At 35.6% G+C, this 15,961-nt stretch overlaps 2 protein-coding genes across 2 annotated transcripts; one reads left to right on the top strand and one right to left on the bottom strand.

Annotated features, from left to right (window-relative positions):
- Window positions 1-2,884: 2,884 nt before the first annotated feature.
- Window positions 2,885-7,501, bottom strand: LOC141690548 (phosphoinositide phospholipase C 2-like). Its single transcript, XM_074495339.1, has 10 exons — window positions 6,913-7,501; window positions 6,471-6,667; window positions 6,235-6,370; window positions 5,826-6,074; window positions 5,474-5,703; window positions 5,068-5,185; window positions 4,821-4,973; window positions 4,658-4,744; window positions 3,411-4,432; window positions 2,885-3,296 (listed from the first exon to the last, which is right to left on the bottom strand). The coding sequence occupies exons 1-9, from the start codon at window positions 7,225-7,227 to the stop codon at window positions 4,139-4,141; spliced, it is 1,779 nt and encodes a 592-aa protein (XP_074351440.1). The 5' UTR covers window positions 7,228-7,501; the 3' UTR covers window positions 2,885-3,296; window positions 3,411-4,138.
- A 2,068-nt stretch (window positions 7,502-9,569) lies between these two features.
- On the top strand, window positions 9,570-15,942 carry LOC141689747 (LIMR family protein At5g01460). The gene is made up of 14 exons (XM_074494122.1): window positions 9,570-10,040; window positions 10,122-10,207; window positions 11,400-11,518; window positions 11,636-11,746; window positions 12,534-12,632; window positions 12,711-12,833; window positions 12,956-13,018; window positions 13,107-13,171; window positions 14,058-14,167; window positions 14,283-14,397; window positions 14,514-14,579; window positions 15,214-15,324; window positions 15,404-15,470; window positions 15,579-15,942. The coding sequence occupies exons 1-14, from the start codon at window positions 9,691-9,693 to the stop codon at window positions 15,624-15,626; spliced, it is 1,533 nt and encodes a 510-aa protein (XP_074350223.1). The 5' UTR covers window positions 9,570-9,690; the 3' UTR covers window positions 15,627-15,942.
- Window positions 15,943-15,961: the final 19 nt, after the last annotated feature.

Genomic DNA, 15,961 nt, shown 5'->3' with positions numbered 1-15,961 from the left:
AGACGCTTATGCCATAAACGAGATAATTCTTCCGTTTTGGTCATCAAACATTCTTGTCCACGATTTTCTAAGGTCACTTTATATAGTCGATTTGGTGAACGTTTTACCTTCAGCAGCAAGCGTTCCTTCTCATCATAAATCCACAGAAATTCTCCCCTTATCACCACCTCATTTCCACTTTCAGTCATCTGTCCCAAGCTAACGATGTTGTTACGCAAACTGGGAATGTAGTAAACATCATGTAAAGGTTTTTTCTCTCCGTTTTTACATAGCAGCATGACAGTACCTTTGCCTTCGATCGTCACTGCAGATCCATCCCCAAAATGCACTTGTCCTGTAATCTTTTCGTCCAATTCCAAAAATTTTCCTCTGAATCCTGTCATGTGGTTACTCGCACCATTGTCGAGGTACCACAAATTTGATTCATTGGTCTTCTTAGCATCCCTAGACAGCAATGCTTGAACGATCCCACTTCTATCCGCAGTGATCAACTTTGGCTCCTCTTTAGTGCTCATCGCAAGAAGTAGTGTAGGTTCATCATCTTCCACATGAGTCAGATTTGCCTCCTGCCTTTGTTCTCCAAATCTCTTGGGCCTCCGACATTCTGCAGCAAAATGACCATAAATTCCACAGTTGTAACACCTTCCATTAGCTTTGTCTCGTCCACCTCGATTCCTGGACACCGAGGATCCTTCCTTGTTTCTTTTTAGCCACTTCTCCCGTGTCATCAACAATTTTCCTTCTTTCTTTTCATGTTTAGCCCATTCTTCCTCCGACAACAGAAGAACGTTCTCCTTTTCTTTTGTTTCTGCTTTTCTTTTTACACGTTCCTCGTGTGCCTTCAGCGTAGCCACGGCCTCCTCCATAGTCATATTCTCAAGATCTCCAAACTGCTCCAATGCAGATGTTATTTGCAGGAATTTTGCAGGTACAACCCTCAAGAACTTCTTTACTGTGTAGTCTTCACTCAATTCTTCTCCAAGGGCTCTGATGTTTGTCACGAGTCTATTAATCTTCATATGGAAGTCATCAATCTGTTCATCATCTCTCATACTCAAGGCCTCGAATTCAGATTTCAACGTTTGTATGTTTGTCATCTTAACTTTCTCAGCTCCTTGACACAACCTTTTAATAGCTTCCCACGCATCTTCTGCCGTCTCCTTATCTGCAAGAGAGAGGAGAATCTCTTCCGGAATGGCCTGATAAATCATTGCCAGAGCCACCTTGTCAGTTTTATCGTCAAGTGCAGTCTTTCCTTTCTCCTTTGAGTCCTTCGATTCGATGGCATGCCATACCCCTTGTGCCTTCAAATACACCTTCATCTTGAGTGCCCATGCTGTATAGTTGCCCCTGGCAAACATTGGGTAGCTAAAGCCTAATGACCCATTCTTACTCTTGTTAACCTCCATGCTCTAATGTCTTTTACGTCCACACAGAACCTCCAGCTCTGATACCAAATATAGTCTATATATATAAATATGTATAGCTATTTGTATGAAGCAAGAAAAGCAAACTCACATGCCTGTAAAAGACTAATTGATTTATTCTGCTAAGCAATACAAACAATATAAAGGAATAATAAGAAAACAACTGACACTAGCTGACTTATTCAAACTCCTGCAAACTAGATGCTTACTAGATAAAACAGCTGACCAAAACAAAACTAACCGTTACTGAACTAAATGAATGCAGGTATGCTTGAGATTACAATTTCAACAGATTCAAAACCTAGTAGAATTTGTAAACATGCCGGTGTTTTAGCCTGTTACCTTACCTATATAAAGAACGTTCGGGGTACATGTTAGAATCACAACATTGCAAAAGACTTTGTAAAATCAATCTTGATGGATTATCAAGCTCCTCCTGCAGCAGCTCTCAAAAATCTCACCCCAACCGATTCTCTCCGCCCTCCACCAACTGCCACAAACTCCGAAACGACCGTGCAAAACAATGTTAATGTATCCCGAGAAGAATCATTGCAACGAGTCCTTTTACTCACTTCCATCAGACAAATTTATGGAATTCTAATGGCTTTTCCGAAGGCAACATTGGACGAGCGTGAACTAAGCATGCATGTTCGGGAAAAATCGGCAAGCCGCGAATTTTATAACAGTGTACGCTTGCAGTCCCTACGTAGAAGAATTATTGGCAAGCTTAGCAACATGGCTGAGGATGAACCGGAGCATATGGAGAGTTTAGAGCTTGCGAAAAGCTATGTTCTGCAGGGTACGAACCGTGAAGATGTTTTAAGGATTGTCAAGTCTGTGTGGAGACAATAAGGTTTAGCTGTGGCTCTCTGTTTTATTGATAGTATGATTATCAGATTATGTAATACTAATTTTGGATTGGATTTGGATTATATGTAAACTATGTTGTGTCCACATAATCGATGATTTTTTTCAGACTATAATTGTCGATTTTACAATAAAATTTCTGACTAGTTAAAACTTGTTTCAGCCATTGATTTACAGTTTCTTCTTATGCTTAAAGCAACTATGAGATGAGAGTACTTTTTATATTTTACCACTTTACCAGAGCAAAGTACTTAAAGCATTCATGTTTTTTGTATATTTTTTGGGAATCTTTGTAGTGCAATTATCTAACAAAAGTTTTTATCCATAATCATTGCTCTATTTTTTTAATCGTGACTGTAATTTTACATTATGACATCATGTTCAGTTACTATTCATTAGAAGAGTAAATCTTTTTATTAATTCTGCATAAAAGTTGCTAGCTGCGGCTCTTTTTATTCTATTTTTTATGACAGGAGCAGAACAGTACTTATTTTTTAGAGGATAGGATTGTCAGGGACTTGGACTGCATGTAAAAACTCGAAACTTCAGGGGAAAACATAATGTGAATATTAGATATTGTGCTTCTGCTGTGTTTTTGAATTATAGAGCATATATTCCTCTGCAGACTTTTGACATTTCATACATTTGGGCTAGTCTGTCACTTGGAGTAATTTTGCAGTATTTTTGTACACTCTCTCTGTAAGTAGCGTCTGAAAGCTTAAAAAGAAATCGTCAATAAATCACTTTCTGCTTAAACCAGAACAATGTGTTGATACCGCTTTCTGCTACGATCCGAGGTCCAACTCGAAAATCCTGCATTCATTAAGCCAGCTTTTGTAAGTTGAAGTTTTCATCTGCTGCATCTTCTTTACTGCGGCCTACAATTTTCCAAGCCGATTGGCAGTCTTTGATCTTCCGTGAATTAACTTCAGGCTGCCAGGAGGGAAGTTGTCAACTATGGTAAGTAGGTAGTGGATCAACTACAAGTTCCTAATCCTAATTCTGCCAACCAAGTAAAAAAAATGTAAGGAAGATATCAAAAGGATCTGTAGATGCATGAAGAGTAACAAATGTATGGTTGCTCTCACAGAGAGAGTTCATGTTACATTGAGGTACCTATTAATGCCTGATGGGCGAAATAAGAAGAGTAATTGGGCAGGTTTTGCAAAGTGGACAACAAACAAGGATTTGAGAATAAAGTGGTGAACAAGTGCACAACATGGCTTTCAGCTCAATCTGTTGTTCATCATTAACACTTTATACGGCCTTCCCAGTACAGAAGGAGACAAATCTGAGAACACAGCCAAAGCAGCTAATAAGCCCCCAGCTTCCACAGTTTGCTTACCTAAACATTCAAAAAGAATGAGCCAGGGATAGTGACGGTATATTCATTCTTTGAAGGATTTTCTATGTGCTCATAGCTGATGTTTGATGTCAGCTGATAAAGCAAATCTCGTGTTGAAATTATTTGTTTGTCCTGTTCCTCGTCCAAGTGATTCCCAGTCGACTAGAAACAGTATTATCCACCTCTACATTTATCCGGAATGAAGTTCTTACAGCTTGTGACACTTTTTTTTGCTTTCTTCTATTGTAACCCTCAGAGCAAGTGCAAAACATAACCTTCATCTAGCAATTATGTATACATAACAAATAACTACATATGGAGTCTGCATAAGATAATGCTTATTTAGGTACTAGGCTGCCTGCTTTTTAACAAATTCTCTCAACTCTGATTTACAAATTTTATTTAGGCTTTCCCTTATTTTTAAAATAATCGTATTATTCATTATTTACGATTTTGCATTGATTCGGGCACCAGTAATAAGTGGCGAATGTCTTGTCTATTAGACAAATTGAAAGCGTGTGAGGAGCTTCACGGATTTGTACTCATCCCCCTTTTGGTTACAAAGAGGTACAGCTCGAATTCCTGTTTTCAGTTCCGGCACAGGAAGGCATGTTTGTCCTGCAAAATCATCATTATCTGACAAGTCATACTCGTGAACTTCAATCCTAAGCAATGCGAGCTCAGGAACTGTCAGAGGAAACTCAAACTCCTCATTCCATGTTGGTATCCACTTGTCCTGAATTGTCTTTGTTTTTCTCATTACTGAATCATAAGGAACTCCAGCAATCCCAACCTGCATAGAGTAAAGGCCACATGACAAACAAAAAAGAATTTTTACTCCGTTTTGGCCTGCCAATGCACTGTACGCACATTAACAGATTGAAACTAAATGAATAAATCTGGATACAAAAAATTTGAGCCAAACATGGTTATAAAAATCAGTCAGTGTATTCATCCACATAAGATTTATAATATAACCAGTCCCCCTCCCCTCCCAAGGAAAACATAGTCTTAATACCTTCACGTAAAAATCTGGTGGGGAGTATATGTCAAAGTGTGTATCATCAAAATCATTATGCCATCCTTCTCCCACATATATTTTAACCTATATTAAAAACATCAAACTCAAGAGCACTTCATTAAAATTTAAATACCAGAAAGTGTGATATCTTTTCGCTCACCTTTAGAGTTTTTTTTACAAGTAATTTTCTTTTGGGATCAAAGACCTCATATTTGGGACCAACTTTCAGTAGAAAATCTGGTTTCTTCACATAACCACAACCACCATTGGCTCTAAATAATCCCTGCATCAACCAAAGTGACCGGCCATAGCCCTGTTGCACAACAAAAGAATTAGTACCTCCCCAACGGATGTCACTACTTTATACAGCAAAAGCATTATATGAAATGAGTAGAGAATCTGTAAACCTGCATATTAAATGCGACCATCTGAGCTCCATGCATCCATCCAATGAACGGACTGTAGTTTGATGAGTCAACTCGTGAACCCTTGGGAAATATCCTTAACAAATTTCTCCTGGTAAACCTTTCAACATACAGAGATAACATTAAGGGACTTTATATTACTTACCATTGAGATTGAATGTAGTTAGACCGATACATTCAAGTATTTTGAGCCTGGAATAGTTGTCATTGCTTAGAGACTGAGTTACTTACATTTTGTTTTATCAAAGAGCACCTGGTGACAAATCATAACTTAATCGGATATACTAACAGTTAATCCTTTTTATGATTTTTAATGCAAAATTGAAGTACTAAATTTATGCATCCGTAAAATAACATATATAATATTGTTCAACATCCACTGTTATACCTTATAACATCAGCACCATGATCAATGACAGCACTTTCTAAATTCTGTTCCCTTAGGCTAATGCGCGTGACCTTGTTAGGATCATCATGCAGCCAATCCTTGATCCCACCTTTCCTTTTTCGTGCACAAATTGCAATTAAATGTTTGTATTCAGGATCAACGTTTTGCTTTAAGTTGCTTTTGTCATCTTGAAGACCTTCCTCGTTGTAAGCTTCTCCATCATCTATTTCCTGATTAAATATAACTTCTTGAATTTAACAAAAAGCAGAGAATTTGTTTTGAGACACCTAATAACGAGATTATCAGAAGTTTAATAAGAGGAAAAGGAAGCGTATGACAAGTAAAAAATTACCACGTCAACAACTTCCATTTCCTTTCCAATATCTGAGACTTCCGTTCCCCAGGCTTTCTCCTCTGCAGATACCTTTTCCTTGTGTTCATTTGCAATATGCATGACTTTAATATTCTTACTTTCAAGATACTCTTTTGGTGGTTTGGTCGAGATAAGAATCTTTCTTTTCAGCAATTCAGGGGATGGAAATTCTGCAAAGCTTTCTGACCCAGAAATAAAGAGCATGTCTCCAAATGTTTCACTCACCATCTGTTTAGATTAGTATTTTGATTTAAAGAAATGACAATTAAAATATATGTAACTAGAGGGTGATAAAGAAAAATTTATGATTCCATGTTGTTGCAGTTGTGCCAAGTATTTCTTTACATAATATTAATGGTGGAAAGAAAGAAGCATTGAGTTGAGTTACCTTAGCAACTTTAGCCTGAAGAACTGGAGTAAGATGGTCTTCTAGAGTTAGTATCACAGGATATTCAGACTTGACAAAAGCATGTTGTTTGATTGATCTTAGGCACTTGATAAGTTCCACCGGATTTGTTAGTGTCCTACATTTTTTTAAAAATAAAAATCACCATAAGGATTACAGCCCAAAGATCCCCTCCAACCCTACAATATTAGTATAAACAAGGTAAGCGGATTTTGTACCCTCCATGAACAACATGGACATCATCTTTGGTAGAGTTGGGCCACATATCCAGTTCAATAACCCTAACACCTCTGTGGAGTGCATCAATAATAGGAATGTCACTACTATCACTGCTCAGTTGATTACCAGTTAGATAGGAATTGTGGCCGGTAAAGATGAAATAATGAGACAGTGGAGCTCTCATATTGTGGTGTACCTGAACAAATTTGGAAAAAAAAAACTCTCTCAACATCTTGGAAACATAAAGGTATAAATTCATATTTCCCATATGGTGTGGAAACTCTAGTTTTAAACATCATATCACGAAAAAATTAGCTCTTCTATTTTGGTAACAATATCTTGCAGAAATTGCAGTATACACTAATTTAACTTAAATCATCGATCTCTTTACCAACAGAAGGGTGTCATCTAGGCAAAAGAAAAGGGATGGGAAAATATTACCTTGGGAGGAAAAGGTAGAGGAGGATTAATATGACCATCAAAAAGGTACCTAAAAAAACCTTCAATAGTTAGACCTTTGTTTTGAGTAAAGTGTTTATTAATCTTTTGATCCTTGATATTGTTAAACATAGTTTCTATTGAAGCCTCTGCTGCTTCTCCTTGAACCTCCTTAATAAACCTCTGGAAATGATGTAGACTCATTATTCCATTTTCTGAGTACTTCTCAAACAGTTGTTTTATTTCTAGTGGCGCCTCGGCCACTCCAAGCTTATATTTTCGCCAAAAACAGCAGCATCCATATCTCTCTTTCGACATTTTTGGTGATTGTTTCAAGAACCTTTTCTCGATTATGTTTTACAAATTTCTATACAAACACATAAGCAAAGTCACATACATCATACATGATCATATATATAGAAAGAGGAGAACTTTTTCATGCAAGTAGTAATACTTGTGGTACTAGCAGATACTACAGCACAAGATACTCTACTAATATTTTTTTTTTTTTTTTGTGGAATCCACCAGAAAATTAGTTGTATGTTCCTTTTACAGCACTAGTCTCATAATAGTTCTTTTTTATTTTCTAACAAACATGAATTTCAATGTTTCACCAATCAGATGATTAATTTTGACTAAATTTTTTACCAAAACCAGCCAATAAAATATAACTTTTCTTATAGTTGAGCAAAGAAAGTAGCAGTTAAATATTGATAAACTGAAAAATCCATGTGAAAAATGTAAAAAATATTAAGGTGATAAGATCCAATAAGTTAAATGGGAAACAACCTTATTGATGCTAACAGATCAGGCAACAGCTTAAAATTCTTCAGTTCCATTATAAAAAGTCTCAAGTATCTTATCATCAACTTACTTTTACTTTAGTTTCAAACTCAATAATTAATTAAATTTTATCATGGAACAAACTATAATTAGCAGGGGTAGCTTTCACTATAGCTTTCCAAATTGGGGTACTTCAAGCTTAATAATGTTGTTTATTTCTAAATAGTTGTACTGAGGACTTTGGTTGAGTTGTTGCTCTTTGTGTCATCTTCCATTATTTAAAAGTTGAAAAGAGATTCAATGCCAGGCTTGTATAACAACTGTGAGATTTGGTCCAGGGCTCGTCACACTTTCCTTGTAAAGTTTCAATTTTGAGGATTTAATATTCCTTCAACAATGCTACTATGCATGTTTATCTTGCAATATACTTACTTTTACTTGCTGCAATGAAAGTCAAGAAATATCCTCTAAAATGAAATAGGTCATAATTCTGATTCATAGGTATTTCATTTTGGATGATCACTTCTTCTCGAATTATTGAAATAAAAAGATATTTGTTATGTATGAATGATGGGTTATATGACTTTGAATTCGGTAAATGTTTTAAATATGAATCAACTCATACGCGTGTGATGCACGAGTTTTATCATTTGTGTTTTAAATTTTTTTTTGCCATTCAGCTTAATTTGCAGGCTGATTTTAGCTTTGTCCAAATCTCCTAGTAACTTGCTTTCTTGATGAAGCTCCATAATTGCCTAGTTCATTGTTTGTACCTCACTATGAGCCCTCTCATTATAAGCACCAGGCACTGAGTTTGTTACTTTGTTTATTTGCTGCTCTCTGTTAATCACAAAAAATCAAGGTCATGCTGGCTTCTCCTTTCCTTATCGCCTAATGCCTTCTAATATGCAGACTCCTCTAATCACCCTTTGTCAGCAAACCATCCTCGCATCCCCAACGCATCAGGTGTTTTTGTACAAAAGACAAGTATTGGCTTGATGCAAACGATGAACTTTTAGAGAAAGAAAATGACCGGAGAGAATAAACTTGCACAGAAAAATATACTTTGATTTCAGATAACAAATGTGCCTTACACCTTTTATCCACCACACTCACAAATTATCAAGCTAAGAACCTAAATGCCCTTTTAGGATAAGCATGACATGACAGCTCTCTCCAGGGATACATGAAAATGCAGTGCTATAGTAGCGACTCCAATGCCAACATAGCAGCAGAATATTATGCAACATGCAGTGCAATAATATTAATAATAGTAAAAATTTGCTACATTTTCTCATGTTCCATGGTAGACTAAAGAGTCCACTTTTATTGCCACCAACAGAACTTCCCTTAATATGATCTCTTTTTCCTCTTTCGCTTGTTTTTAAATGGCTTTCAAGAGCTTTCTCAAACTTTGTTTCTTCTTCCAAATTTGCGTTGTATTTTCGCTTCCAATATCTCTGAACTTTGATTGCCTTATGGTTTGCTGTTCTTCTTTTGTATTGTTGTTTTTTTTGTTTAATTTTCTGTTGCCACCCTTTGGTTTTTTGTCACATCACTTTGCTGGCTGCTACTCTTTACTTTCTGAGGACTATTTGTTTCGGATTGCACAGCATCATCTCAAACATCAATTTGTTGCCTCTCTTCACCTGTAGAAATTTCGAAGCCTTATAAATTTGGGGACCAGTGCAGTAAGCTTCTTGTATTTTCCTTTATTTAACATCATAATCGGGATATATATTCTGGTAATGCAATTCCATTATAATGTAAAATTTATAACTGGAACATTGTAAATTACAAAAAAAATTGAGTTTAAATCATTCTTTTACAATACAGATTACAGCCAATAGAACCACATCCAACTTGGATGAACAGCTCCTAAATCTCCAAGGACAAATCTGTCATTTCACTCCTCACCTAGAAAAAAACACTTCACTTACACCCCAGATCTAAAACAACAACTCGCTCCACTCAACTCAGTCCCCAAACCCTAACTCAATGGGCGATTTCAATTTAATTCTCGTTCTCGTCGCAATAATCGTATCTATAGTCGTATTCATCTTCAATATCTATCTATTAATCAATTATCAACATCCTGATGATAAAAACCAAGCTTATTTCCCCAAATTTGTTGTTGTTTTCGGCTTAACTATCGCTTTTTTGTCGATTCTCATGTTACCTGCTGACGTGGCCAATCGGCAAGCTTGTAAACATGCTATTTATAACGGTGCTTGTAATTTGACACTTCCTATGAAGGATTTGTGGCTTGCGATTTATATCGTTGATGCGGTTCTCGTGTTTTTCGTTATTCCGTTTGCGATGTTTTATTATGAAGGGGATCAGGATAAGTAATGTGTTTGATCAGTAGAATTTGTTGAATTGTAGGTGTGACTTTGTTTTTGTGTGTGAAATGTGGAATGTGTGTGCAGGAGTGTTGCGAAAAGGTTGAAGAGTGCGTTGGTGTGGGTGGTTACGACTGCGATTGTTGTTGCTCTAGTGCTCGGGATTTTGTATGGTTAGTTAAAGAATTAGTTTTTTGTGAATCTGCGTTTAGTTTATGTTGAAGCGATTAAATGCTTATGTGTTGCTATGTAAGTATGAGTGTCACTCGTAAAGCGACTATAAGCTTAATGAATTGAATTTTGGATGGTTAGAGTTGTGGAAGTTTCTAGTTACGTGTTTACTGTAGGTGTAATTCGGTTGATATTTGAATTTAGGTTTAGTTTATATTTAAGCAATCAATTGCATTTTTATTGTGTTATAAGACTATGACTATGTCTTCGTCACTCTTAAAGTATCTATAAATAAATCTGCGTTGATTTTTGTTTTTTCCTGTTTAGCAAATGTTGGATGTGCTTAGTTCATGATAAACTATGATAAAGAACCTCTTATCGTGATTCACTAATCACCGAAGTACTTGATTTTGGTGGATTTTACCCTTGCTTAGTTGCTTAATTTGACTTATGTTTTGCTTTTGTTCCTCCATTGTCTATGATCTTTGAGTTGCTATTTATTCTTTTTAAGGGCTCACATGCACGAGGGATGTGTCCTCTTACCATGTCTTTAACTAAACAAAATCAGTTTCCACATACAATAAGTAAATAATATAATGATATTGTATTCGAGACTTTTTTCGATACTACTATAAGTTGTTGGTTGCACCTGTACATGGCACTGTTGTCGTGTGCGAGTTAGATTTGATGCATAATGTGCACTTGTCACTCGTATTATTAATTTTAAATTTTACGAATACTGTGTTGTGATCAGATACGTTCCATTGTTGGGTCATCTATTTGATTATTGAGTCAAAATCTTTTAGAGATAATTATTTAGCCTAATCTTTGACTTACCTGGCATGGATTCCTACACTTGTCAGTGTGCATTGCTTGAATTGCTCATCGCTTTGGAAGAATTCTGTCTGGGTGAAGATACTGTTGAGCAAAATATTTTGTACTGTATAATTAACTATGAATATCTTATATTTCGTAATTTGTTAGCTGCTTCTTTAATTCAATTATTCCTTATGTAACTAGAATAATGGAAATTTCGTCAGAACTAAAATGAAATGTGTTCCAGAATCGATGTTAACACATTTTTCCAGATAGGAAAGCTTTTCTTGCGTAATGATTTAATGATAGCTTCATCTTGTCTGGCTATGACGATGATTGTTTGTTATCTGAATTCCAATTACCATTTAATTTTGCCAGGTCTTATAGGAAAAGTAGACTTCACTGTTAGACACCTCTCTTCTGCTACAGAGTCCTTTCCGAGTGCTTGGTCAAGTATTACCAGTGGCCAACAGTGTATTGGAAATGGTGCACGTCAGGTTAAGAAAGAGATAAATTAGACCTCTGTTATGTTTTTCTTTATCATGTGAAACTTTTTTCAAATTGCTGTGGCTTGTTTTGTTTTTTATATATCTTGTCCCTCCACCCCTTTGCAGTGTTCTGCATTCATTGGAAATTCGTCGTCAGAGACAACTTGGACACAGCGAGCCACTTTTCCGGAATATGTTGTTGCTTTGGCCACAATTGTTGGCTCTGTACTCTTCTCAGTATGTTGGGTTCCTTCGATAATTGTTGATTAGAATGTGACTGTTGTTCAACTTGTGTATGCTGCAGTATGAATGTGTATAATTACTTTTTGTATGATACACTTTTGGTCACATTGGGGTTGGTGACAATATTTTTCTTTGAGAAGCTAAGTTGAAGTTAGACATAGTATTATTCCCCAAACATTGTTAATGAAAAGATAAGTAGTTTTTTATTTTTAAAAGTGAAGGTGTGAAGTCGTTTAACCATGATGGATATGTTAATTCCTTTTCTGAATAAAGCATAAACAAGCCAATCATTTGTGGCTATGGTTTTAAATGATCTTTAGTCAAGGCCGAAGCTGCAGGTTCCAACCCTGTCGGTATCAGCGGATTCAGTAAATACATCAATTGATCTCTCTATTTTTCGGCAAAAAGGGGGACAGGGGGCATAATATCATTCTCAACGGGGTTTTTTTTTTGCATTTCTCATCAAATAATTAGGGGAGTTACCATACTTCAACTAGTTTCGATTAATGGGAGACTGGGTCTAGTTTTTCGGTTACTCGCGGTCCATGTATTGGAATAAAGTTCCATTTTTCCTCGGGTGTGAAATTCATAGATGACCCGTTTCAGTACTTTATTAAATTTTAGCATTTTGTTGGTGCACTAGTTGTATAATCTGATGGAATGTTAAGTATTCTGGAATTGGTTGTTTTCTAAAGCTTACAAGTTTTGATGTGTCAAATTAGTAATACATTTTAGTCTTTTCCTTTTAACGAATTTTTTTCCGCATGTGATTTATGTCCAGATATTCGGCGGTGTCGGAATTGCTTGTTTACCACTGGGACTTATATTTTCCTTCATAAGGCGTCCTAAGGCTGTTATAACTCGCTCACAATATATCAAGGTACATGTAACTACTTTTTTTTTGGCAAAGATAGGTGTGAAGGAATTAATTTTGGGTGTTTGACTCTATCTTATATAGGAAGCTACAGAACTAGGTAAGAAGGCCAGAGAATTGAAGAAAGCTGCAGATGCGTTGCATCAGGAAGAAAGAAGTGGATCTAAAGGTAGAAAGTGGCGTAAAAATACCAAAGCATTAGAGAAGGTATATTGATTTGAACACAACGGAATTGCAATCATCTGATGCTGGTCATATTTTTCCGAGACTCTTAGGAGGTTTCTTTGACTTCGTATGCTCAGTAATCTGACTTCTATAATTTTATGCAGGAGTTGCTTCTTCTTGAAGAAGATGTCAAGGCATTAGAAGAAATGTATCCTCAAGGTGAAAAGGTGATAAATATGTAGTTTTTGCATACTTGGTCGTCTCTGTTCTGAACTATGAAATATGGTTTTCTTAATATTTTGTGTTATATCTTAGGCTGAGACAACATGGGCTATGACTGTTCTTGGATATTTGGCTAAACTTGTGTTGGGAATTTTGGGGTAAGAGGTTTTGGTATTAATATGCAGTCTCCTATAATGTTCAGTACTATTGACAGATGCAGTTGAAAGAAGCTAGCTTACTGAGAAACAGCGGATATGTTAATTTGTTAAAACTATGCCAAATACGGCAATTTTAATATTTGGATACCATTTTATCTTATTTGAGTTTAAGCTTCCTTGTTTACCTGTAGTTTGTACTTAAAGCCATTCTATTTAGCATAAATAAATGAAGCATGTATACTTCTCAAAAGGGAGAAAATGTGCTGATTTGTTTTATTTTTTTATTTTTGTGGATATATTGATGACCAAAGAAACATCCGCACATTTAACTTAAGGTAAATTGTAATTTATATTTGCATAAAGTTATATTCCAGCGATATGAATTAATTACAGCAAGCTTTAGTTTGACTTAAATAAATTCAGTCAGAGTTGTTCGTCAAGATGGATAGGGGCTCTGTCATCTCTCTATTTTGGCTAGTGGAAACTTGTACCCTTAACCTGTTAGAGAGGTAGAATTGCTGAATAAATAATATTCAGTAATTTAACAAATCAATCAGTAAGCGTCTATGGTCATGTTCCCCTTGTTTTCATCTTTTGTATGCATAAGTTGTGAATTAGGGTGGCTGTCCCTCTCACAGAAAAAGGTTATATATGTGTGTATGTATATCTATTTTACTGTATTGCAGGTATTGCTAACACAACTAATATAATGATGGATGATAGATAAATTTTGATGACTCTTCCAATTCAATGTATTTGCTTTTACCATGTGGCATTCTCTTTTGTTTGTATCATTCTTTTTCCTCTACTATTATTTCTTCATGTCTTGCCTGTGCCAAACTGTTTACCAAATAGTAATTTTGTTCACTGTACTTCTTTTCGACAGGTTGGTGGTTTCAATTGCTTGGATTGCTCATATTGTGATATATTTATTGATTGATCCTCCACTTTCTTCATTCTTAAATGAGGTTTTCATCAAGTTGGATGACATTTGGGGTATTACAAAATATTTTATGATGTTTCACTTTCAAATTTTGTTTCCTTCTGGCTCTCTTTTCCAATTAAAATCATATTGCAGAATGGTTAATATGAGATTTATTCTGCCACTCAGGTCTTCTGGGTACTGCTGCATTTGCATTCTTCTGCATGTATCTTCTGCTTGCTGTGATTGCCGGGGCAATGATGCTTGGCTTGAGATTGGTTTTTGTCACTATTCATCCTATGAAGTAATAATCTTTTTTGGTGACCTTGTACTTTGCGCTTTTAAATTCAGTAGGGTGTCTATTAGTCTATTCATTTAACTGGTAATATAACAATTATTATATCTCTTACATTGTGACAGGTGGGGAGCAACTCTCATGAACTCCTTTCTATTCAATGTCGGTCTCATTCTTCTTTGCTCTATCAGGTTTGTTTTTATAGTATGGTAATTCCCCCGTTCAATTAAGTTACGATATCATGGGTTACTAAACATTTATCTGCATGGAAATTTGAATTTGGACTAGGTTTCCTATATTTATGATATTTGTATTCCACGTAAAAGCAAGTTGTAGATCGGCACTGTTATAATAATTGTGTTTAGACCACTGTTCTAAGACTAAGTTTAGGCACTACCTGTCTACCTCAATCATTTTTGCTTACTAATTAAGTTTCCACTTAGCCGCTGCAGTATGCTGTCTGCTTAAACAGCAATCAGGATAAAAAGAAATGAATTTTGTCAATTACTTCGCAAAATATGAGCAGAAAATATATTGTTATTCCAGTTTCCACCCACTAATAACTAATTACATTTTAATAATTGTAAATACATATACACAGTCTATTTTAGAAACACATAACTTAATGCTCACAAGTAAAAAATAATGTATAAAAATGTCTTTGAAGAACAATATTTCTCTTTTAATTTCACAACTTTAAATTTTTTATAGAAAAGACTTCTATACTAGGATCTATTATTTTTTTAAATTTCATCTTTATTTTATGTTCTATCCTTGCTAAATGAAAACACAGCTCAGAGTGATCGTATTTGTTCTCTTTGACAGTGTTATACAGTTTTGTTCTACTGCATTTGCATACTATGCTCAAGCTACCGCCGCACAAGAGATATTTGGTCACACGCTACAATCTCTCCGTGGAATCAAATATCTATACAAGTCAGTCAACTTTTACTGATTTCCCAAAATTAGATTCACTGTCGCCTACTCGTACTAAAAATATTGAGTTTCCACACAGGTATAATGTGTTCCAAATTGCATTTATTGTTTTGGCCGGCTTGACTTTTGTGTACTACATAGCCTTCGTAAGAGATTTTCCAATTACTTTTGATTCATTTAAATAGATAATAATTTCCGTGAATGTTGTACTTAAAGTTGTGATCTTCAAGTTCAAGTCTTCTTTTCGTTTCTAGGGATGGAGAAGAAAAAAACCCAGTGGCAGGTTCCAACTTTCCAGTTGAAGAGGTTCCGTTGATGCACTTGACTAATATCTTCATTTTCCCGCAGAAGTTCCATTTGTTAGTTCATCAGGCGGCGGATGTCACAGTTTCTATATTGCTCCCTTTTTGTTTGTATAGATTACATATTTGATTTATTTGATTTGCTGGGTTAAGCTTGCAAAAAACCAGTGGATAACTCAACTAGTGTTGTACTACACAATTGACGGAATGTATAGCTGATTACTAATGAGAAAAAATATTTTATTTTCAGACAAGTGCTTGTTTACATGGTTATAAGCACTTAAAACAAAATGACCTAAAACCTGTCATTTCTTTATGTGTATTGACTGTAAATC

This window comes from Apium graveolens, chromosome 10, assembly GCF_009905375.1.
Source record: "Apium graveolens cultivar Ventura chromosome 10, ASM990537v1, whole genome shotgun sequence".
In the NCBI taxonomy this organism is placed as follows: domain Eukaryota; kingdom Viridiplantae; phylum Streptophyta; class Magnoliopsida; order Apiales; family Apiaceae; genus Apium; species Apium graveolens.
Note: the sequence above shows the minus strand (reverse complement) of the source record. Positions and strands in the feature narration are given on the sequence as shown.